At 35.5% G+C, this 25,080-nt stretch overlaps 1 protein-coding gene across 5 annotated transcripts in view; it reads left to right on the top strand.

Moving 5' to 3' along the window:
- The window catches only part of FLNB (filamin B), an 81,487-nt gene that overhangs the window by 36,882 nt on the left and 19,525 nt on the right, over positions 1-25,080 (top strand). For 2 of the 5 annotated variants that reach the window (XM_039348089.1, XM_039348091.1), the window contains exons 8-28: positions 1,066-1,263; positions 3,193-3,330; positions 4,902-5,028; positions 5,903-6,039; positions 6,886-7,079; positions 7,776-7,889; positions 8,661-8,804; positions 10,114-10,237; positions 10,493-10,653; positions 11,554-11,644; positions 11,877-12,046; positions 14,259-14,376; positions 14,648-14,910; positions 15,575-16,172; positions 16,505-16,678; positions 17,754-17,916; positions 18,572-18,732; positions 21,171-21,338; positions 23,042-23,122; positions 23,936-24,059; positions 24,517-24,673. In XM_039348089.1, coding sequence (XP_039204023.1) covers positions 1,066-1,263; positions 3,193-3,330; positions 4,902-5,028; positions 5,903-6,039; positions 6,886-7,079; positions 7,776-7,889; positions 8,661-8,804; positions 10,114-10,237; positions 10,493-10,653; positions 11,554-11,644; positions 11,877-12,046; positions 14,259-14,376; positions 14,648-14,910; positions 15,575-16,172; positions 16,505-16,678; positions 17,754-17,916; positions 18,572-18,732; positions 21,171-21,338; positions 23,042-23,122; positions 23,936-24,059; positions 24,517-24,673 — 3,605 coding nt within the window. The remainder of the gene's footprint in view (positions 1-1,065; positions 1,264-3,192; positions 3,331-4,901; positions 5,029-5,902; positions 6,040-6,885; positions 7,080-7,775; positions 7,890-8,660; positions 8,805-10,113; positions 10,238-10,492; positions 10,654-11,553; positions 11,645-11,876; positions 12,047-14,258; positions 14,377-14,647; positions 14,911-15,574; positions 16,173-16,504; positions 16,679-17,753; positions 17,917-18,571; positions 18,733-21,170; positions 21,339-23,041; positions 23,123-23,935; positions 24,060-24,516; positions 24,674-25,080) is intronic. The other 3 variants (XM_039348093.1, XM_039348092.1, XM_039348090.1) reach the window with 2 other exon arrangements.

Here is a 25,080-nt window from a genome sequence, read left to right as displayed (position 1 = left end):
GACTAAACAAAATTGTAGGTTTTTTTTTTAACTATATATAATGGCACATTGTAATACGCTGTAGTAAACTGAGATTGCTTGATGTCTGAACCCTTCATTTGCACATTTGAAGATGAAACAATTAAGATTTTTGTGGAAATTTAAATTTTATTTAACAATTAGATATTGTTAATAAGACTATTCACTATTTATGTAATTATAGTAACATTTAAAACTATAGTTTGGGAGAACATTTGAAAGGGACTGGCTAGGTCTTCAGAGGTCATGGATTCTGCAATCTACTTTAGATTAAACCTTTGTTTTCAGAAATCTTTCCTCAGAAAATCACAGGTGAAAAATGGCAAATACTTTTTCCAATTTCAGCAAAAAGTCCACAAAAGTTTTCCAGGCTTTTATTAATTGTTTGTTGTTGTTTTATCCTTGACCAGTTTGGTCATTTCTACTAATTCTGCCAAATTTACAATTTATTTCTCCATTGGAGGTAGGCATTTTGAATTAGTGCTCCTTTTGAATTGCATCACTCAGTGTTGACTTGGCTAATGTTTCTCTGCAGTCTGCTAGAAGATGAAGTAACTAGGTGTGGCATTTTGTTGCTGATGAAGTTTGCATGGAAACTTAATTTGTGGTTATCTTTACTTTGCTTAAAGATAACAAAGATTTCCCAATCAGGGTGCACGTCTTGTTAGGCTGTGTTGCAGAAGAAACATTTGTTTCTTTTGGCCTACATGATTTTAGGAATACCTAAAATTGGGAAAAAAGTTGGGAAAAAAACTATTTTTTTTAAAATTCTAGCTTTTTTGTCTCAGATTGTAGAAAGTATCTTTCAACTCTGCCAGTTTGATTTTTGTTTTCAGATTTTATGTTCAAATACATTTGCAATAAATCAGATGCCCCTCAAGGCAAAATTGCATCATATTAAGATCCTGTTAATCCTGTATAACTTTTATTGTTACTAATCAATTTTTTTAATACTATGCATTTCCCTTTTCTCCCCTTCATATTGGCCTCTAGCTGTCACGTTAATTATGGAAGCTAAGTTTTGAGTTTATATTTTCTGTCTTCTAGGTGCTGGTGTTGGTGATATAGGTGTAGAGGTTGAAGATCCCCAAGGAACAAACATTGCTGAGGTTTTGATAGAAGACAAAGGAAATCAAGTTCATCGCTGTGTTTATAAACCTCTTCAAGCAGGTCCTCACACTGTAAAAGTAGTATTTGCTGGAGAGCATGTTCCAAAGAGTCCTTGGGGTATTCTTGTTGGTGAAGGTATGCTTTAGAGATGGATGAAATATTATGTGCATATTAGCATTTATATGAATACAGATTTTTTTAAAATGATAAATGCAAGCTAAGTTTTAAAAAAATTATCAGCATTCTGGCTTGGTGAAGAGTGATTAAATTCTTCCTTGAAAACTCTTTACTAACTAAATATAATTGATCTGCCATTCTAAATGGTCATGTTTTTCTTTTTGGCACTTCTGCAGTAGAGTACCTTCTTGCTATATTTCTTAAACCCGCTATATTTTCTTTATTTTTGTATCATAACTCTTTTTCCCCTTCTGAAATGATACTGGCTTTCTGTTCCATCCTTGCCTACTCCTGTGCTTTCAGACTTCTGCTTACTTCTCCTGAGCCACTCTCAATTTGTGGGAAGTTGGACTTCACTGCTATTGACTTCCTAGTTGAGCAAGCTCTGTCGGTAAGATGTGTTCAGGGTGACCATGTATGTGTTGCCTTTTTTTAATCCCTGGAAATCTATTCTGTAAATTTGCAATTTAAAGAAATGCTTTAGAATGTTGCAAGCAATTTCTCAGATTAGGGAGATTCTTGCAAGCAGTCTTCAAGTTGTTGGACTGCCTTACCGCAAATAGCCAACATGGGTTGTAGGAGACTTGAAAGTAGAAAATTGATAATTGGACTTTAACTTTATCTTCCTTTTGCTAGAGTGAGCAAACAGGCAAAGAACAGCTAATGCCTATAGAGAAAAATATTTAGGAAAAGCGCGATGCTATACATGCATGGTCAGAACAGTTGCTGTGGAATATATGCTAAATACCTTCAAAGAAGCAGTGGCTGAGTGCAGAAAAATATGTACTGAACTGAGCTACTGCAAGAAGCCTGGGGTATGTTTAGAAAAGCTGCGATATCATGATTAGACAAATGCCGATAAGTAGGTTCTTAACTTAAGCCAGGGAGAAGCAGTCTAGAGTCTGCCAAATACTTTGTCTCTTGGTTTTTTAATTGTTTAAATAAAAATAACAAGAACAAATAAATGGGAAACTGTCATATTCTGCAAGCAGTGAGTCAGCTTATAGCTGTGACTTTTTAAGACATTCTTGCAAGAAATAAAAACAGTTGATAGCTGCAGCAAAGTTCTGTGATTAGAACTGTGCATACTTACTTAGGAAAAAGTAATGGAGTATCAGAGAATATCTGGTATCAAGAAGAATTTAGAGGGAATAATCTATTTACCTTCTGGTTTGTGACTAACTATGCATCCATCATAATAATTTACCAGACAGGCCTTCCCCATGAAACTGCTTTGTTAGAACGTCTATCCTCAACTTTTTCAATGTTCCCTCTGTCGCAAAATGCCCCTGGCTTAATATTTTCTAAGCTGCCTTCTATCCCCCACTAAAGTTTCTGTCTATTAGTTATTCCAATATGTCTAGTAATATTTGAAGACCATTTGTGTGTTTCTTTCCCGCTACATTAGAGCTTCCTATTCCAAGCACACCTCTGTGGTGGGCTTGTCTGGATTATTTGGTTAATTTCTATGGAACACTTTCACTATATTGTGCTTTCTTTCTCCTGTTCTTCCTCTCCTCTTCCAAAACACTTGAAACTGATTCTGAAAATTTGTTTAAGCTAGAAAGCTTCATGTTTCTAAAATTGGAGCTTTGGAAATGGGAATATTTGGTTGCCTTTTACTGTTCTCAAATACATAGCTGTTCTGTAGCAACCATTGACAAAAGGCTTATTAATATTCAGTATATTTGTATATGTACGAAGTAAAGACTTTAACCAAGAACAGGCTTCTTAAGACTACAAAATGGTATTCAGGTTTTGCATTTCATGTAATGTCTTATCCATCTTAAAGGAAGCCAAGAGAAGCTGTTCCAGCCTGGCTTGGTTAAATTAAATATCTTTAGGAATCAAAGACTGCATTCATGTCTGTCTGCAATTTGCTTGTAGCCTGCAATCCAAATGCCTGCCGTGCCAGTGGTAGGGGCCTCCAACCCAAAGGAGTTAGGATCAGAGAAACTGCAGACTTCAAGGTTGATACTAAAGCCGCAGGGAGTGGAGATATCCATGTGGCAATAAAAGGACCAAGTAAGTGCTGAGCAGTTTTTTTTTTTTTTGCATTGCTTTGCAGTGATATGAGTCTTTTGCAAACAACTCCAATCAGGCACCGATTCTACTATCTGCATGTTGACTTTACTTCTCAAGAGAACTCCAGAAGTGAAATAGAGCTCCGCTTCTCACTGAGATATTTATTTAATATATGGATAGAAGCATGAAAACATTAATTTCACTTAAAATAACATATTGTTTACATGTTCATATAGAATTAACTTGAACTGCATAACCCCTGTGTAAGCTTTGTAATCTTTGATATGGAATCATGTATTTGATGAGGCTCTTGGCCAAAATGTCTGTGCAGGAAAATCCTTATTCTGTGAAAAGACTAAACTTGTAGGAAAACATTGCTTGGAGAAAAAAAAAAAAAGCAAAACCCAATAACTCTTATATGCAAAATGAAAAGAACAGACTTTCAGCCAAAGTTCAATTCTCCAATTTATAGGAGAGAAGGTATTTTCTATCTCTAGATTGAGATTCCCCCCCCCCCTCTCTGTGTGAGTGTGTAGGCCAAATCACACTACATGAATCAACTTTTGGTGGAGTCACTCAACCTTTTTGAAAGAGATATCTTATGGAAACTTTGATAACCTGCAAGGTTTATTTCAGATAGAAACATTAGCAGAAGAGATTTGCATAACAAGCCAGACTTGCTATATGTAGCCAACCTTTTTAACTAGTCTTGAAATAGTTTACATATGTTGAATGCAACTGGTGTGATCATATCAGGTTTTCAAAGCAGCCATCCTTTTCCTTGTCTATAGACTGAAGACAAAAATAACTCCGAACATTACACTTTACATATTCCCTGGAGTGAAAAACCACAAACAAACTAGGGTCTTTAAACTGAGACATCATATGATTTTTTTTTTTGTTTTGCTCTTCAATTTAACAAAACTATGTCAGTGTGGAAATCGCAATGAACTGAAAGATCATCTATGTGGCAGTCATCTCTTCAATTTTGGGAACATAGCCTGGTTTGAAAGGGATTTCTGACCTCCAAATTAAACAAATGGAGTTCCTTCTCAATTTCATATAAATTAGTATGGATTTGGGGGAGCCTTTGATAAAATGAGTTGTAATACTTACACAATGCTGCTTGAGCATTGGCTAGAAAATGTTGCCAACTGTGCAATAGTAAAGAGAATAGGCTTGTATCAACAAACTTTAGAATATTTAGACTCTCAAGAAAACTAAATCAAGTAGGCATTCCCCAAATATTTGTGGTCATGAGGTCCAACAAAGCTTAAGCTTTCTTTGTTTTCACATATGACATGCATAATGTTGCAGACTAAGGAATAACATAAGGGAATGAATTAAGCATAGTAACGTAACACTTTTACTCATCACATTCTTCTGGAAATGTTTATGCTGTCTTTATTGCATGACTGGGGGTAGTTTCTCCCCTTTGCAGCAGTTTTTGGATTAGAAGAAAAAATGACTTCATTCTTGGCAATTGATCTTGAAACATACAATTACCTAAATCTAGAGAATATAGGCTAGAGTTATTAAAGACTAATGCTAGATTAATGATATTTCTTCAGAAGGATTAGAAGAACTTGTAAAACAAAAGGAATTCATGGATGGAGTATATGCATTTGAATACTATCCAGTAACCCCAGGGAAATACATTGTCACAATTTCTTGGGGAGGTCACAACATCCCAAAAAGGTGAGCTGAAATATTTCATATGTTGTAACTGAAAGTGATTCTATAGTAAATTATTTTGAAATCATATGTGTTGAAAGAATATTGTATTTGTGACAGTTTCAGTTTTAGTTCTAAGCTTTACTGTGGGACAAAGGAATATCCTGTCTTTCCAGCCTAGCCTAAATTTGGTAATAGGTACTAAGAAATAATTAAAAACAAGACTTTGGAGCAGAAAAATGTTTAGCATATCAAATTTCCAATTTAATTTTTGTATTCTCCCTTTTTTTGAAAATACTAATGGATGTCTACATGGTTTTCTTCGGTATTTCATATTAACTCTCTTGTGGGGTGACTTGGATATTGGATATTAGCTCTAAATTAATAATAATAATAATAATAATAATAATAATAATAATAATAATAATAATAGTAGTAGTAAAGTTGGAAGGGACCTTGGAGGTCATCTAGTCCAACCCCCTGCTCGGGCAGGAAACCATACACCATTTCGGACAAATGGCTGTCCAGTCTCTTCTTAAAAACTTCCAGTGTTGGAGCATTTACTGCTTCTGGAGGCAAGCTGTTCCACTGATTAATTGTTCTAACTGTCAGGAAGTTTCTCCTTAGTTCTAGGTTGCTTATCTCCTTGATTAGTTTCCACCCATTGCTTCTTGTCCTGCCTTCAGGTGCTTTGGAAAATAGCTTAATTCCCTCTTCTTTATGGCAGCCCCTGAGATATTGGAACACTGCTATTTAATAGCCCTTTGGTTGTTCCTGAAACATCTTAGCTCCAATCTGTTACTGACTGTCCTTGCTCAATAAACAGATGTAGATTAAATATATTTGTGCCCATGATTGTTGCCTCTTCATTTTTCCTAATTCTACTTTCTTCTCCTAGCCCATTTGAAGTGCAAGTCGGTTCTGAAGTTGGTCCTCAGAAAGTAAGAGCTTGGGGGCCAGGTCTACATGAAGGAGTTGTTGGTAAATCAGCAGACTTCATTGTAGAATCCATTGGTCCGGAGGTTGGATCCCTAGGTAATAATCTGGCTCATTAAACTGCTTCTTTCCAAAACAGATGTTACATGATAGATGATCTCTCATTATTTCAATAGTAAGAATTTCCTGTGGTTGAACTAATGGGTTGAATCTTATTTTCTAACTATATTTAAATGGAATTGGCTTTGCAGAGTAGTTTTGATGTCATGTCTATATCCTATTCTCATCTGAGAGAGATTAGCAATAAGCAATGACCAATCATTTTTTTCTTCAAGATTGTCAAGCTAATAATGTTATTAGCCTTGCCTTGAGACAGAATCTAATATAATAGTAGGAAAGAACATCCTAACAAAAATCATAGGCAATATTAATACTTAGCACTGTGGATTACAGGTATGGAATTACAGCGCAATGCACAGATTAAATGAATTCACATATCACACTAAACTATGGTTTGCTGACTCATCAAAAGTGGCTGGGATCACACAAAATCCTAAGCCATAAATGGCAGCTTATAAACTACAGTGTTCTGTTAGACATCACATAAAACCTAAACTAAGCAAACAGGTACTTTTTATCACTAGGTACAATCTGTTAACCCAGCTATTGAGATCATGTAGATATTGGCTGGAAAAATAACTTTGAGAGATTGCTGTTGTAGATGGGAAAATAGGTGTTGAACAGATAATCAGGCTCACACATTTTGTTAACTGGGTTTATATATTATTCTAAAATATGAAATTTTCATGGCTATGATTAATGAATTATATGATCCAACCAACTATTGTTTATTCAACAGACTCTTGTATTGACATCGCAACTTAATACAGAGCCTTAAAAATTCTAAATTTGAGTGCCTCTAACTGCTAAGATCTTTTTTTTCAGGCTTTGCCATTGAAGGCCCATCACAAGCAAAAATTGAGTGTGATGATCAGAATGACGGCTCATGTGATGTGAAATATTGGCCTAAAGAGCCTGGTGAATATGCTGTTCACATTATGTGTGATGATGAAGACATCAAAGATAGCCCTTACATGGCATACATTCAGCCAGCATCTTTAGACTTCAACTCTGACAAGGCAAGGATACAAAGAGATGATGATGATTCTACCTTGTTCTATATCACTCAAAGCAGGGAATATTATTTACCTAATAAACCTGCCTCCTATGAGGTGGATTGGGCTGAGAATGAGTAACTGGCCAAAAGTCACACAGTTAGCTTCCAGGCCCAGGGAGGGCCAGAACTCACAGTTTTTCTTTTGAAAAAGTTTAGGAATTGTAAGAATTTGGTAGTTTGGGGGATTGGGTTCCATCAGATTAGGGCAGAGGCCTGAGCTGTTTACTAACCACTGTATTGTTAAATTCAGGATTGGGCCTTTTAAATAAGGACAATCTATGTTACAGGCTAAATGAAGAACCATCTCATAATATTTCTTTTTTTTTGTTTGTTCATTTGTTTCTGCCTCATCCTGGCCAGTTTGTGAATAATAGGTACAAGCCTCTGTCCTAGTTTAGCTTTAGAAATGTAATCCTTGAGAAATTTATTTGATAGAAGAATATATAAATAGAAATGTGTATACTTCATTTACATTGTAGGATGCTCCCTTGAGCATTCTATAAATTACTTATCTTACTTATATATTTGACCTAATACTTAGGTCAATCAGGCAAGTTGTTTGACTGGATGTGAAGACAATGCAGTATTGGTAATATAACGGACTATAAAGGAATCTTGGCCTATTCTCACCTTATTACCTTGCTAATCTTTTTTCTAGGTAAAAGCTTATGGCCCAGGATTTGAAAGAACTGGCTGCATTGTGAACAATCCTGCAGACTTTGTAGTTGATACAAAGGAAGCTGGGAATGCTCCTCTGAAGATTTATGCACAAGTAAGGCAAAGATCCAAGCGGCATTTGCTCCTAATCCGTGTAGCTTTATCCATAGATTATTTAGGCATCTTGAGTTGTGTATACAAATGCTTGGCAATATTCATAAGTTTTTCTTAAATATAGTGGGGTCATAACATTTAAAGAATACATCATAAGGTCCTGCCCCATCTCTATATCTGAAAGGATTTGATTTGGAACACATTTTTATTACAATGATGTGAATTTTCTATCACCTCACTGAGAACCAATTTGCACGTCAATCAAGGTAATATAAACCATTTGCTTTGCTAAGTAAATAGAATTCATTGATTCTACATCTACAATCTACATCTTATTTCTAAGTGGAAAGAAAATAATAGACTGGAAATAAAGTTTGATATGCTACCTTTTTCTGCCTTTCAATTTAGAAATACTTTCAGGATAGGTAATAACAACTGAACATGAAGTAGAGATCATAATGAAAATAGAAGTCAAGATCCTTTCCATAAGCTCTGGGAAACTGATTCCGGTGCCTCACTCTCCTGGAATCATTTCCACAAGGTAGTTGGTGATACTTGACCATGGTGGGGAAAAGATAATCCAGCTGCAGCAGAACAAGCACAAATATACGGGGAACAGAAGTTTCATAAAAGGAAGGCCTAAGTTTGCTGGTTATGTTAAACTATGTACTTGCTTCCCTTTGCATGACTTTATTTGTACAACTAATGTTAAAACTGATTTCATATTTAGCAGCTTTCATGGAACCCAAACTTGCTTTTCCCTTTTTTTTAGGATGCAGATGGAAATCCTATTGATATTCAAATGAGGAGCAAGCCTGATGGCATCTATGCCTGCTCTTACATTCCAACAAAACCCATCAAGCATACTATTGCTGTTACTTGGGGAGGAGCAAATGTCCCTAACAGTCCTTGCAGAGTAAGTTGCAAAGTGCTTAAATATCTCCAGCTGCTTGTTTTCCAGTTGCAATGTGCTTCCTGACACCCTTTGCAAACACCTGCTTAGATTAACTGATATTTTCTTGAAAGCAAATCCTATTTTTTTTAAATCATTTTTACTCATCACATATTCATTCATGCCTCCAGAAGCAGTGAATGTTCCAACACTGGAAGTTTTCAAGAAGAGACTGGACAGCCATTTGTCTGAAATGGTATAGGGTTTCCTGCCTAAGCAGGGGGTTGGACTAGCTGACCTCCAAGGTCCCTTCCAACTTTACTATTATTATTATTATTATTTTAAAAAAGGAACAAGTGAAAATAAAAAAATAATTGATGCAAAGATAGAAAGAGGAAGAATAAGCCAGAGAAGTTGTACATTTAGTCCCCAGTATATCATTAATGAAAAATTAAGCATAAAATACATTATTTTTAACAATAAAGAAAAGGATTATAGAGATCTGTTTGAATCTCTGAACTGAGTGTCAAAGTTCACTATTTTGTCATTCAGAAACATCATTTAAAAAGAATGAAAAGTACTAAAATATTATGAATATTTATTTTCTAACTGTCCCTTTGTTGTACTCTGATACACAATATTTATAAACATTTAACCTTTTCATGTATTTCTGAATAGATCTTAGTCTTACTGTTATTCTAAAATGAGACTAGGAATACTCAGATTAGGAGTGGGAAAATTGGATTAAATGAAGGACCAGTGTTTTTTTAAGTCCTGACCAACTGTCTGGAGTTTAGAGTATGAATTAGCCAGTTTTGGGAGATCATGTTAAATAACTAAACATGGCTAAAAAGGGACTACAAAACTAGAGGAATTAAAGTGGTGAATGTTATGTAGTGTACACAAGCACAAACTGAGCAAATAATGGCTATATATTGTCTGAGGCAGTAATGCCAGTAGATGTCCTTAATGCCAGTTGATAGAGAAGATAAATAAGAATTCTCTTTGATTCACATGGGTTCCTCAGAGGTTTCCAGTTGGCCATTATGAAAAGTAAATAATAACTAATTAGGCCACTAGTCTTTCCTATGTGGCTGAGGTGTTGGATTGGGACCAGAGACCGAAGGTCCACCCCCATCCACTCCCAGAGGATTGTTGGAAAAAAGATGCATGCCTCCTTGAGTTCTTAGAGAACAGATTCAACAAATACCTAAAACAACATGTTGAATGTCAGTAGAAGAAACTTAAAAGATTGTCTGACCAATGTTGAATATTCTAAAGTGCTTAATCTATATTTATTAAGTTCACATTTTGAAAATATATGCCACCCTAGGTCCAGATTGGACAAGGCACTCATCCTCAGAAAGTGAAAGTCATTGGACCAGGGGTGGAAAGAAGTGGTCTGAAAGCTAATGAGCCTACTCATTTCACTGTGGACTGTACAGAAGCAGGAGAAGGTAAAAAACAGATCGGTATAGCAAATTGCTGAATAGTGACACCCCACCCTTCTCAGTAATCCCATTAAAAAATCAAGCTGAAATGCTGTTCAAAGAGAATGCTTGATTCCCATAATGTTGCTTTTAGATGGATGTGCTTTCTCATTCTAGTGGCTGATAGAAATAGTGTATTTTAAGGAAGAAATATTTAAGCAGCAAAGGATGTTATAGAGGGACAATTGTCAATACAATTTCTAGTGAATTGTTTCTTTCTAGGTGATGTGAGTGTGGGCATCAAGTGTGATGCTCATGTAATAAGTGAAAAAGAGGAAGATATAGAATTCGGCATCATTCCCAATGCTAATGATACATTTACAGTGAAATACAACCCACCTGCAGCTGGGCGCTATACTGTTAAAGTGCTGTTTGCTGGAGAGGTAAGTCATTATCTGACAAGGCTTTTGATGCCAATCCTTGTTTCTAGTCCCTAAAATATCTCAGATGTATGATTTCTAATGATGGGTATAAGACTGAAACCATCTGGATAGGGAAAGTTGGGTTAGTATTGTAATCATATCATGAATGAGGGCAAATATATGTATCCTGGGATAATGTTGCAGGATCCAGTCTGAGTTGGTCAGCAGAATCAGAGATTTAGTCCTCCAAGCTTTCGGACTTGTGCTGGAGCCCATCCTCAGGGAACTTCTCTCTCTCCAGAATGTGTGTCCATTCCCTGAGGATGGCCTCCAGCACAAATGTGAAAGCTTGGAAGACTAAGCCTTTGATCCTAGTGACTGATTCAGATTTGATCCCATACAGTATCTGTGTATGAAATTAAGTGATATATTTAATATGTATTTCATTCTTCTACTTTAGTTGCAGCATATAGAATAGCTCACAGCAATTCTTAATAAACATGTACTTGTGGCAGATTGACAGAAGTAATCTGCTAAAAATTGGCCTTAGTTCTAATATATACATCTACAGTGACTTTTATTTTATTTAAATGATGTAATAAACGTGGATGGCCTTAAGATTAAATAGGACAAAGACTGCTGTCTAAGCTTCTAGAAAAAGTGCTGTAGTAGAAGATTAGTTTATTTTGATCTCCTGGGTATTCAAAAATGTGCTACAAACAAATATTTTCATTTTTGGTTTGTTTATAGGGAAAAGCAATAATTTGGAAATCTAGTAGTTTAAAGAGCAACTATATGCAAGGGACAGTACATACAAGGATATTTTTTTTACTATTCAAGCCTCAGGATCTTTCTTCTCTATGGAGATTTTGTTGAAAAGTTATTGCATGTAATATCAATTGTTTGTTTGTTTGTCTTAAGGAAATTCCTACAAGTCCTTTCAGAGTGAAAGTGGAACCATCACATGATGCAAGCAAAGTGAAAACTGAAGGACCTGGACTAGGTACAACAGGTAAGATTTCTGCTTGATTATTAGGCAACTATTTAATTAGTCATTTGTTGGTTGCAGTCATAATAAAAAAACCCTATTCCTTGTCAAGACCCATAAATGGATTCTAGAAAAGTAAATCTGGAATATGAAAAATTAAATTTGATATTTGTAATATTTATCCAGAAAGGATTGCACTTCTTTTTCCAGAATGTGTCTAGACATGATGATGAATTCCATTCCTTTATCTATCCAGGTGTGGAAAATGGGAAGCCCACACACTTCACTGTGTTCACAAAAGGTGCTGGGAAAGCCCCTCTGGATGTCCAGTTCAGTGGACCAATGGAAGGAGATGCTGTCAAAGATTTGGACTTCATTGACAACTATGATTATTCCCACACTGTAAAATACACTCCTGTACAGCAGGTAAATTCTCCTATGAAAGGACAGAAATGTGGTTTACTTTTCTTTAAGTTTACAAGTCAGAGGCAGTTATCATTGTAAATAAAATGTGTAGGTGTTCTGCAATGATTCCAGATCTTGTTTTGTACACAGCAAGTTTCTAACATATATGTATTTTTATTAAATAATGCTGTGAAAGCTGTTTAATACATTTTAAACTCTGAATTCAGCTAAATTTTGTTTATAGGAATTTAAGTCATAATTTCCAATTAGCATGTGTTTCTAACAGTGTGCAATGTTACTGTTGGCTCTGGGACATCATCAAGCAAGCAGCAAAGCAAAACTGAAGATTACTGTTCACCCTGAACTGGAATCCACACATGTTGGTGTAATTCTTCTGCTTGTTAGATGAGCTGTCATTTAGTTCTGTGCTGAGAGAGACAGTAAGGGTGATTATTGGCAGAGACAGTTTTCAAAGTAAACTTAGATATTTTTCATATTGTTATGATCTCTAGGCTATCTTGCTGACCCCAACAACTTTTAGATGTCTCTACTTTGGAGTAACTAAATTCAGTGATGTCTTTGTTTTAGTTGGATCTTGGTAGCATCATTGATGCCAACTTTATCTTAGGCATGCTGCTGTTGTAAGTGGAAATGGATTTTAACTTCTGAACAGTGTTTCTTTGTATAAACTCTGGCAACTTGCATGTCTGCAAGTGTAGCTTACATTTGATGAACTGTCTTCAAAATATGGTTGACTCTTGTCAAATGTCTTTCGGCAGCAGTTAACATTTCTTGGTTTGGTTAGTGTTCAGAAAGTCAAGCCTTTTTCAAAGCCAATTAATCCATGATACACACCAACAGACTTATGATGATATCTAATAATATAAAATAAAAGATTAAAGGAGATTAATTATGGAATTCTATTATCGTTCTGTTATGGATTGAAAACCTAACAGTAGCTAGTGACAGTTTTGAATAATGCTGCCTTATTTAAATGGTATACAATAAACGTTTCTCTATTCTGGAAAGCGCTCTGAATAGAAATGGGAGACAAAACAGATTTAAAGGGTGAGGTTGGTAAGCAAAATAGTCCTTGCTTTGTAAATATTGTAATGAGAAATGCTACTTATTAAACATTAAGCTGTGTCTAACCCTGTGAAAATATAACTTCAATTTCCAAGGAATTGATTACCAGAACTGTCTTATGATACACAACTTGGTTATAAGGAGTTATCTTATTATGCTGTTCTGGCCCTTGCCCAAGTAACTTTGTTTAAAAAAATTGTCACAATATCTATTCTAGCTTCTATTAATTTAGTGGAATATTAATGAATGTATTAATATTCCACAAAAAAGAGAAAAGGGAGGTTCTGGGTATATTAATCTTGCCCATTACAATATTTTAAGTAGCTAAATGACAGCTTCTAGGCAGTCAACACTTCTTCCTTCTAAGGCTAAGCACTTAACTGAACTGCTAAACAGAAACAACAGTCCAATTGTCCTTCTGTGTTTGAGGGTAGTTATAGTTGCTGTTGAAACTTCAGAACAGTACACAAAGTGACAGTGGGGGGTGAATGTGAACCAAAAAAAGTAGATGATAACCAAATTATATGCAAAGCATACTTGGCCTGTTCAGATGTACAGATATAAAAAACATATCATCTTAAATAGATAATATCACTGAAGATATTATCTAGTTTTGTAACAAAACATCTGCAAGCTAACAAGCAAGATCAAAGAGCACCAAGGATTCCAGATTATAATCTGTCAGGTCTCAGAAATCTTACAGAAATACCTGAATCCAAAATTGGTTTTATTATACAAATGATAACAACCCCCAAGGGGAAAACAGCATCTTTTACAGTTTCTAAAAAACATCACCTTAATCTGCTGATAAAAATATCGTATTTCTTAGTATTTCTGATTTGTTATTCTTAGAGATGTGTTGGTATATACCAGGGTAGGCAACCTTGGCTCTTTTATGACTCGTGGACTTCAACTCCCTGAATTCCTGAGCCAGCATGGAGCCAGCATGAAGTCCACGAGTCATAAAAGAACCAAGGTTGCCTACCGCTGGTATATACTATGAAAGATTCTTCAGTAGAACTCTGGAAGTGAGCATCAAGTACCTGCATGATTTATGGAAAAGTTCATCTTCACATGTTAATTTATTACAGTGTTTGCTGGGTTTCTTAATATGAAATGACTTTACAAATATATCTGATCTCTCCAGGGTAAGATGGGAATTCAGGTGAATTATGGTGGTGATCCTATTCCTGGAAGTCCTTTCACTGTAGACGTTGCTGCACCACTTGATTTGAGCAAAGTTAAAATCAGTGGCCTAGAAAACAGTAAGTAACTCATCTAGTGTACACTTTCTGTTAGAATACAAATGAAAAACTTCTCTGCAGAACACACTGTTGTAAAGTGAAGGATAAAACCTTATGTGTGTGAATTGGGCAGCCATATAAATTTGTTAAATAAATAAAAAAATAATAAGTATGCTTGGATGTAATGCTACTCTTTTTATGCATATATGTCTATTCCTCATACCATTGATGGATTTTCCAGGCATCTAGTGGAAAGAGACCCATTTTCAGTCTGTTTTCTTTGCTTTCTAAGGAGTCGAAGTAGGGAAAGATCAAGAATTTATCATTGACACAAAAGGAGCTGGTGGACAAGGTAAACTTGATGTGGCCATATTTGCCCCAAACCAGAAAATGTTACCATGCTTAGTAGAACCTGTCACTGGAAAACAGTATTGCAGGGCAGAATATATTCCAAAAGAAGAAGGATTTCATGCCATTGATGTCAATTATGATGGGAATCCGGTTCTGGGAAGCCCTTTTACTATAGAAGCCATCTTACCACCAGATCCTTCTAAGGTAAGAATCCTTTTTAATGGGTAGACAATTCATTGGTACCATTTGCAAGTGTGCCCTTTAGTTATGATGTACAGCAAATGCTTTAATGTCTGCTGGACAACTCATACTTTGTTACTAACCAAGTTCTGTGCGCAAAGAAGAAACTTGGTCGTGTTTTCATAGCTGATAAATGTCTTGCCAAAAGCATCCCAGTTAGTGAAAATTAGCTTGAAGTTTCTTTTGAAAATTTTCTGGCATAGCTGCAATAATTTAGAAACTGGTACAACAGTTGGATCTGGTATGATTGCATATTTATCTCATCTGTGTATATGTTATTATGATTTAAGCGTTCAAGCCTTATGAACTTTCTTGATTTAAAGACCTGCTAAATAAATGAGAAGATTAAAACATCCGTCTATCTGTCTTTCTCTATGTCTGGATGGTTTGAAAACTAATTGTGAGCCTATCAGTATGATAAAAAATAGCAGTATTCTGATTAGGTTAGATAGTATGGAAAAGTGTCACTGCCTTTTGAAAATAAAACTGGCATTTGAGCTTGGTGTTGCAGTGTGCTTCTAAACAATAATAGAGATCTGCCTGCATCTTCAGAACTAAATTTAAAATTATAGAAAAGATAAATGATTTAGGAGGTATTATATTCAGCACCTCTTGCTAATGTTTCTAGGTGAGAGCTTATGGGCCAGGCCTCCAGGAAGGACTTGTTGGAAAACCTGCAGAATTCACAATAGACACCAAAGGAGCTGGAACTGGTGGTCTAGGCTTGACAGTTGAAGGACCATGTGAAGCCAAAATAGAGTGTTCGGACAATGGAGATGGAACCTGTTCCGTCTCCTACTTACCTACAAAACCGGGTGAATACCTGGTGAACATTCTTTTTGAGGAAATCCATATTCCTGGTTCTCCTTTCAAAGCTGACATTGAAATGCCATTTGATATTTCAAAAGTAATTGCCACAGGCCCTGGACTTCAACATGGCAAAGTGGGTGAAGCTGGATTGCTTAATGTGGATTGTTCAAAAGCTGGACCTGGAAAACTGGACATGGAAGTTATATCTGATTCTGGTTCTAAAGCTGATGTTGAGGTTAACGATAATAAAGATGGAACTTATACAGTTACATATGTACCCTCTAATGCTGGTATGCACACACTCAAGATGAAATATGGTGGAGAACTAGTGCCAAATTTTCCTGCACATGTCATAGTTGACCCTGCCATTGACACAAGCAAAGTTCAAGTGTTTGGACCAGGAATTGAAGGGAAAGGTAGGTTTGTATAATTTTTTTTTAGATTAATCGGAATTTAGATGTACCTGTCACAGAACATAATCTTCGTACTTTTCACAATATAAAATCAACAGCTTCTTCATTTTTGTAATGAAACTACTAGTAAATCATAGAGTTAGGAAAGCATTTTGAGGAAAGTGAGTAGTAGAGTGGTTTTAACCTAAATTGCTATATAATGCTAGACAGATTATGATTACTTTAGACAGTTTGGCACTCTTCAGCATTCTTGCTGGACTTGTATAAAAACATTTGTAAATATATGTGGGCCTATAGCATGATTTCGTTCAAATGACACAATAATTACTTTGCAGATGTTTTCCGTGAGGCTACAACAGATTTTACTGTCGATGCTAGTCCCTTAACCAAAACTGGTGGAGACCACATCAAAGCCCAAATTGCAAATCCCTCTGGAGCTTCCACAGATTGTCTTATCAAAGACAATGCTGATGGCACATATGCAGTAGAGTTTACTCCATTTGAAAGAGGTGAGTACTACATGCTATTATTCTGGAGGAAAGCAGTGGGAAATCGATTGTGAGGCCTTCTAAAGACCTGTTGAAGTTCTTAGTCAGCTGCAGTGAATGGAAGTATGCTTTCTTTTCTTCCTCTATTGCACCCATAATAGTGAGGCTTTTTCATCCTATGGAAGTTGGAAGGAGAAAGCTATTGCATCATTTTGTGTGATTGGCTCCATTTTAAATTGATCTCCAGCATTGGAGCACATCATAGAGATGGAATCTTAGCAATTTCTGGTCTCATGGTTTTGGGTTCTTTTTTACTAGTATGTCTTGATATGGATAGGATGTGTAGAGATAAACAAACTCTATAGCTTATTTATTTGATCCTTTTCTATCACATCTGATTAAATTGGCCAGGATTGGATTGGCTTCATAGTTAAAAAAGATGAGCAATGAATGTCTTCTTAAGGTATTGCCTTATTGCTTAAAGACTGCAGTAATAAGACCTTGATTGAGAAAAGTCTGAGAGACATGTACAATTCTTGGGCCAATCTCAAATGTTAATGATGTTAATGTAAAGTTGAATTATATACCAGAGCTTTGAAATTTGATTGTTTATCTGTTTATTTTGTTTGGGTATGGGGAGTTGTAAAAACAATTATATTGGGACATTAAAAAGGTGTTATTATTCCATATGTCAAAGAATGACTGTTGAAAATTTGTGATCTATCTGGTCTGGAAAAAGCAATATTTTCTATCGGTCAAAGAATGCAGCCATACGTCTTGTTGAGGCAAAGATTCTTACAGTAACATCTTGTACTGTTCATATTGTAGAGTTAATTCATTGGTAAATGAATGACTTTATAAATATAAAATATAAGATAAGAGTTTTCTTCTTTTTTTTCTTCGTTAGTTTTTACATTTTATATTTTTGAAGTTTGTCTTTTTAGCATTAAAATTGTTACCAAAAATTAAGATATTAAATAACAAAGAGTAGAAATGTGGGTATGAATCAAGTACATATTTAGTTAATAAATACATGATAGATTGCTACATTAATCTTCTTAGAGCCTGTCCATAAAGGTACACCTTCTACTTACAGGTCCTCATACAGTTGACGTGACATATGATGATGTTCCTGTTCCAAACAGTCCATTCAAAGTGGATGTCACAGAAGGATGTCATCCTTCACGTGTTGTGGCCCAAGGAACTGGGTTACAAGAAGCCTTCACAAATAAACCCAACCCATTTACTGTTGTTACTCGGTAAGTTTTATGAACATATAAGACTTTTAAGTATCAATAGCCTTGCTGTCCGGAACTGATGGAAACTGAAAAGTAAAAGGTTGAAAAGGGTGTAGTATACTCTAAATTAATCACGCAGAATAAAGCGCTACTGGCTGATCTATCTCTGTGTAACCTCTAAAATCTCTAAAAGTACTTTAGGAAAAGAAGTATGAATAATACTATGGACACTTGTCAGTTTCTTCTTGGTATTAGCTGCTTAGTAGGGACATGTTCTGGATTGTGTATAAATATCATAAGACATTCAGAGCTCTTTGGAGCATTACTGTAAGTTGAATGATAAATAATGAAAGATACAATATAGTTCTTAAGAACTCCCAACCCCACCCTTGAAGTTATTACCTGATGTATACCTGCTAATATATGTCATCACCTAAGTCTTCAACATTCTCCAATCTTAATCAGAGTCTGAGTATGGGGGAAAAAACCTTTAGTCAAATGGGAGCTCTCTGTCCTACGTAGTCTGTATTATCGTTCCTAAATAATAGTTGCTATGTGAGAAAGTATAGTAGAACGGCACAATTGATAGCAAAGATCCAATATATGAGCATAACAAAGTAGTCCTTAAAATAAAGTGATGATAATTAAGAATAATAACTTTTCTTTATTTTTGCAGAGGAGCGGGAATTGGTGGCCTTGGAATAACTGTTGAAGGGCCTTCAGAATCCAAAATTAGCTGTAAAGATAACAAGGATGGCAGCTGTAGTGCAGAATATATCCCATATGTACCAGGAGATTATGATGTCAACATAACTTATGGGGGAGAACATGTTCCTGGTAAGACTATTCCTGCATTGTAAGAATAGAAAATGAAAAAGCTATGAATTGTTCTTCTTATCAAAGAACATTTAAAACACTGATAATGAAACTTGGGAAATGTTGAACATATTGAAATTTATTAAATAGAACATACTATCCAGACAGAAAATACTGATCTTCCAGAATTCTGGGCAAATGTTAAATTACTCTTACAGTAATGGAGAATAAATTTTAATTTGATTTTGGTCAGCTAGTGATTCTGCCAGTGAATATAATACTTCCCTATGTTTTATCAACCTCCAATTTTATAATATCTTAAAATGTGATGAATGCTAAAGAATCAAGACTTTAACATGCATCCTAACTCTTTTTTTGTATATTCTTAGAATGATATAGTTGGAAGGGGCAATTTAGGCCACAAAGTCCATCTCCCAATGTGATACAGGAATCCCACTTAAAATATCTCTACTAAATGATTCTATAGAACCTATTTGACCATTTTGCTTTATAGTAGTGTAGAGTCGAACTTGCAACTTAATGAGATAATATGCTCTTTTGTTTCTCAGATGGATTGGTGTCTCAAAGAACTAAAATCTAACATTAAATATAGTATCAAGATAAAACAGGAAAAATCTAACTAGTGTACTCAGGCTGAAGAAATGACTGGATTAATTTTAATAAATATGTAAAATACTATTTTCATGTATTCCCTCCACCCCACTCACTATTCTCTCTACCTGCTACTAATCTTTAATCAGATAGTGAAAAAAAGTTGCTATCACTGGTCTCTCTTCAACTGCTATAAATAGGATGCAGCAGTTTTATTCAGTTATCAGTTTTAGTAGTATTTTAGGCTAGCTCTGATCTGATTACAGTAAATTAAAAATACCACCAAACCCATAAATTGAATAAAACACCCCTAAACAAGAATAATGATTTGAAGGAAAGATAAAAGCTCAGTACAATGATAAGTCTCTAATAACTGGCAGTGCTGGAATCTGATGGATTTAAATTGTAAATCATTTTATAGATGGTAGTTCTTCTTTATTCTTAGTCTAAATCAGTGATGGTGAGTCTTTTGGGCTTGGCATGTCAAAAATTTGGAAAATGTCTAACTTGACTCTGCTAGCATGTTACACTCAGCTAAATAAAAGGGAAACAGTTCTCTATTCCCCTTCCACCACTAGGCCACCCTCAACAGCAGTACTTGATGGCAGCATTGAGGTTGGGCCTGTAGTTGAGGCCTGGGCCTTGACTTAAGCCCTAATGAGGCATGGAGCCTTGGGAACAGTACAGTTGCTTCCTGGCCCAGCTCTCCCCACAATCTGCCACATGCTGCTTAACTTCAGGTGATGTTCTCTTTCTGTTGACAGGCCCTTGCGGCCTACTCGAGGCTGCTCTGGTTCACACGAGGCCTTCGTTCTTGAAGCAGCTTCAGAGAATGCTCTCCTGGGGCCTCTGCAGCGTCTGAAAACTGTGCAAAACCATGCCCTGTTTTCGCATGATTTTCAGAGACTCTTGTGATCATGCAAGAACATGGGACTCTTGTGTGACTTCTGGAGGCTGCGTAAGACCACAACCGATTCTTGTGTAGCCTCTTCAGTCTCCGAAACCTGCGCAAGAACAGGGTGTGCTTTCAAGCATAGTTGTTTGGTCTTGGTGGCTGCTGGTGCATCATTCAAAATCTTGTGGCATGACATTTTTGATACATGTATCATAGGTTTGCCATCACTGGTCAGTTGTTGTTCATTCCCTTGGTTTCTTATAATAGTGCATATTTTAAGATGCAATATAAAGTTTTGTTTACATTTCATTATACAGTCTGAATCATATCTCAGGACTGAGTTGCTGTAATAGTTTTCCTCTCATCTGCTCATAGTTGCATAATAATACTTTGCTGAATGCTGAGATTTTTTCAGCCTCTTCCATTTTTCCTTAGTTTCCTGTGTCTTCATTTTTCTTCAGCCTGCCTTCATTTACTTTAGGTTTTTAGTTTTCACTTCATAATCTACTTACTGGTCCAACTTTTTGTGGAATTCTCTGGTTTTTACCCTCACCCCCCCCCCTTCATCAGTCTAGCCAGTGAAGTTATTCCTAATGCTTGAATGTAGTTTTGAATTCCAGTCAAATTGATAGTTTTTTTTGATGACTGAAGTAAATTAACAAATTTTCTAATAGGTTTTCCTTTTTTAGGGCAACGGCCATTAACCTGATTTTGGTTGAGCTTTTTCTGCTTAATATAAAATTGAATTGAAACTTCAACACAATCTTAAATGCAGACAACTCTGAATTACGAGTATAGGCATTCTTATGATTTAGAAAGCAGTGTGAGTTGAGCTAAGCTATGGAGAAGGTGGCTGCTGATTTATCTTCAGAGGTTGTAATGCATCCCTTTTGCATCATATTGCTGAAGTATGTTTATTGTTGTCTAAAACTTGCTTTTGTTTTATTTGTAGGTAGTCCATTTAAAGTTCCTGTAAAAGATGTTATTGACCCCGACAAGGTGAAAGTTGCAGGACCAGGTTTGGGGACAGCTGTGCGTGCCAGACTTCCTCAAGTCTTTACTGTGGATACCAGCAAAGCCGGAGTAGCCCCACTTGACGTTACAGTGACAGCACTCAGAGGTAGGATGTTTCTCTCTATAACTTAGTATTTCTTTTAAATGAGAATGTATAGATACTGTATACACAAGTGCATGGCCTCTATTTCAGTACTGAAACTTATAAAGAACTTATTTAAGAAATGGTCCCAAATGGTGGTAGGTAAAAGTAGCACTGCATATATTTTACTGCTCTGTGCCGATTGATAATTTATAGAGCTGCAAAAAGTTAGACACTGCTATAATCAAGATAATCCTGACACACATAATCTTTGGAAATCCTAAAGTAATTTTAAAAACCCAGACATTAATTAGGAATACTTTAGTCTGATTGATGAGTTCAGAGCACATCTGAAGAATCTCTTACCTAACACAGTATTTTCCAGATGGCTGTCTGGAAATTTAAGGAGTTCCCATTCATCTTGGGGAAAGCTGCTGTAACAAATCAATATGCGTTCTCAATAAATGTATATCAAAAGCATTACAGAGGATTAGATTGAACAGGCATTTCCCAAACTGCATATGCCCAAGAATCTAGTGCTTTAAAAGTATCTAAATTATAAGAATAAAAAAATACTGTGTGTTCTAGGCAACCAATAATTATATTTCTGCCAGTTAAACTAAGAAAAAATCTCTATGCTTCTCTTCAGTAATATTTAAATCATGCAAAGGGACTAAGAAGATTCAGATTTATTTATAGTTACTGAAGAGTGATAAATGATTGTCTCTTAAGTCAGACAGGAGTAGACACACCCACATGCATAAATACATACATCAAAGTAAGAGTTAGGAAAGAAGGGTCAGTAATTCATGAGAATGTGGGGCAATAGAAAGCAAACTTAATTCTAATAATACTGGATGGTAAGCATTGTTGCATGAATAAGTGCAGATTTATTCAGTACAAATTTAAAAAATGGGATATAAGTAAAAAATAATTCAATACTGTATATTACCTAAAGTCTGAACAGTCAAGTGTGAATGGCAGCATACATGGGTTGTAAGTCAAAACATATGGAGGGCAGAAGATTGTGTAACCATACACCATTGCACATTAAGTAAGCAATGCTACTTATTCTAGTGAAAGATTTGAGTATTAAATATCAATATCTAACATTTTAATATCATAGCATTTTTTATCCTGCCTTTATTATTTTTTTAAATAAGTCAAACATACCTAATACTCCTTTCTCTTCCTATTTTCCTATTTTCTCTGAAGTTAAACCAGGTTTTTACCTGTAGACATTTGAAGAACTATTTAAAGCTGACCTATGTTAATTTTGCAGGAATCACTTCAGCAACCTTATTTGAGCTTAATTACTAAGTAAAGTCAGCCTTGGTTTGCACATGGATGGGAGACCACCAGGAAATACCAGAACTAGGGATTAGACTGAGAAGTCAAAAAAGCTTCCCAAAAGATAATAGTATCAGGCTACTTTAATAATGCTCTCGGGAACACTTCATGGTTCCTGCTACTAGCTTTCAAATTATATTGAGAGTATATTTATCCTTAACAGAACTAACTTAGCTTCTTTTTTAAAAGCAAGTATTTCTTTGACTATGAAAGTAACTTTGTGATGGATGGAAGAAAGTAATTATAGTGATTTCAATCAGTGTGAATGGTTTTATGACCAGCTATAAATAGTTTTCATCTAAACAAATTTGACAATTGACAGAGCTCTAATTTTTTGGGGCGAGGATGATTTGAGTTAAATAGTTTTTTAATTCTAGCTGATGAGCCGGATTCCCACTCATGGCGCAGTCCATTGAAAACACTTTCAGAGTTCTTTAGAGGTGAACAACCTGAGACAGGTTTGAATTCTCACTAATTATCTATTCTTGAAATAAATCTTCTAAATTCTAACTGTAGCTTTAATAAATAGAAGAGAGGTTTATAAGAAATAGACTTCTCTATAAGCTTCTGCTGTTCTAGGAAATACTGAAATGCCTTTTTACCAAAATCTTCCATGCTGAATTAACTATGATAATCAAACTTGTGTTTGCTATTAATCCTATGAAATGATTCTGTACGTAAATCCATGCTTTGTGGAAATCCATGGTTTCTGGGATAGACTTTAACTTTTTTCATATCTTTAGCTAGCAGGTCATAGAATACTTATTGGCTACGAAAGTTTGTTTTTTTCTAAACTTCTCAATGGTATACTGTGAGTATGTGTACAATTATTAATAGTTCTATAGTCAAACCACAGAATTATGTTGGTTTTGTAGTATTTCTACAATTCTGATTGGGATCAACATCTATTTTTTTCTGTTTGAGATGGGAAGCTTATCTTTAAGTATGTCCCATTACTGACCTAGCTAGTTCTCTTTATTTGGAAAAATACATTATTTCAATCTGTCCTTGATAGAAGATTCTTAGCTTTCAGTTATGAATCACTTGAGGAGCTGCTAATGAATCATCTTTTCTCTAATTGGTGAAGTCACAATGATAGAAATAAATTCATGTAGTTGAACATGTCCTAAATAGATATCTGTGCTGATTCCTTGAAAAGCTTCAATCTTGTTTTTTTTTTTTTATGAATTGATAGCATTTCTTTACAAATCAGCTCTGAACCCTCTGGAAGGCAGCTGAACGTATCAAAATATGGCCTCTTTCCTTCTTAGGGTCGGCAGAACCTGTGCATATAACTGATAATGGTGATGGAACTTATGCTGTAGAATACACTCCTATGCAAGAAGGCCCTTATGCAATTGCAGTTAAATATGCAGATGAAGAAATTCCTAGAAGGTAAAAATGGGTGAAAAATAAATTATTCAATAGGACTTAAAAAGTGCATTTGGCTGCCTCCTTAGTCGGAGCTGGTTGCATCTTTGGTGCATTATTTAGCTGTGGTGCTTAATAGTACCATAGTTTTGAAGAAATGGCTTCTGTTGCAAAGGTTCAGGTTTTCCTTATGGTCGCAAGAGAGTGGAAAGCAGTGGCAAAGTGAAGGGTTATTTCTTTGGGCCAGAGAACTGGTAAACTTCCTGCAACATTTTTGATGGTTAATATACTGAAAAAAGCTAATTTGAAACAAGCTAATACAAAATAAGTGATCCGTTCTGTTTCATGGAGTTTTTATTTGTTAGGAAGTCATTATTTTTATTTTGGATAATAAGTGGGCATCTTTCATTTGAGTTGAATGAGTTCTTCTCATTTGCATACATGCATGAATGAATGAATGAATAATTCTTTCTCTCAATAGCCCATTCAGATTAAAGGTGCTTCCAACATATGATGCCAGCAAAGTGACAGCTAATGGACCCGGCCTTGTCTCCCATGGGATTCCAGCAAGCATACCTACGGAATTTGTTGTGGACACTAAAGATGCAGGACAAGGCCTTCTCTCAGTACACATAACAGTAAGATACTGCTGCTGCTGTTACTACTACTATTAGTACTACTATTACCTCTTTTGTTGTCCTCCATTCTCCATCTGTATCAGCTTTCCATTTAGTTTTTGCTTCTTTTACACTGGTGTATTTCACTTACTGATTATAAAAATGTAATGTGACCATTGTGTCCTTGGAAAACCTGTTGATCCTAATGGAAGTTGATCTGATCGTAATGAATCATAACATTTTTTTATATGAACTATTCCTGGCCCTTCCAAATTCCTTAAAATTAGGTCAGTCTACAGCTTTCAACATGAATGAACATAGACAAGGGTCTGTAGAAAAGCTCATACATGTTCTGGAACTCACCATAACGGTCTCTCTCAGGGACACTTTGTTAGATTTCCAGAAAAAACTTAATGGCTTTAGAGAGA

Source organism: Crotalus tigris, unplaced genomic scaffold (assembly GCF_016545835.1).
Source record: "Crotalus tigris isolate CLP2741 ecotype Arizona unplaced genomic scaffold, ASM1654583v1 scf7180000018122.1127207, whole genome shotgun sequence".
NCBI lineage: Eukaryota > Metazoa > Chordata > Lepidosauria > Squamata > Viperidae > Crotalus > Crotalus tigris.
Note: the sequence above shows the minus strand (reverse complement) of the source record. Positions and strands in the feature narration are given on the sequence as shown.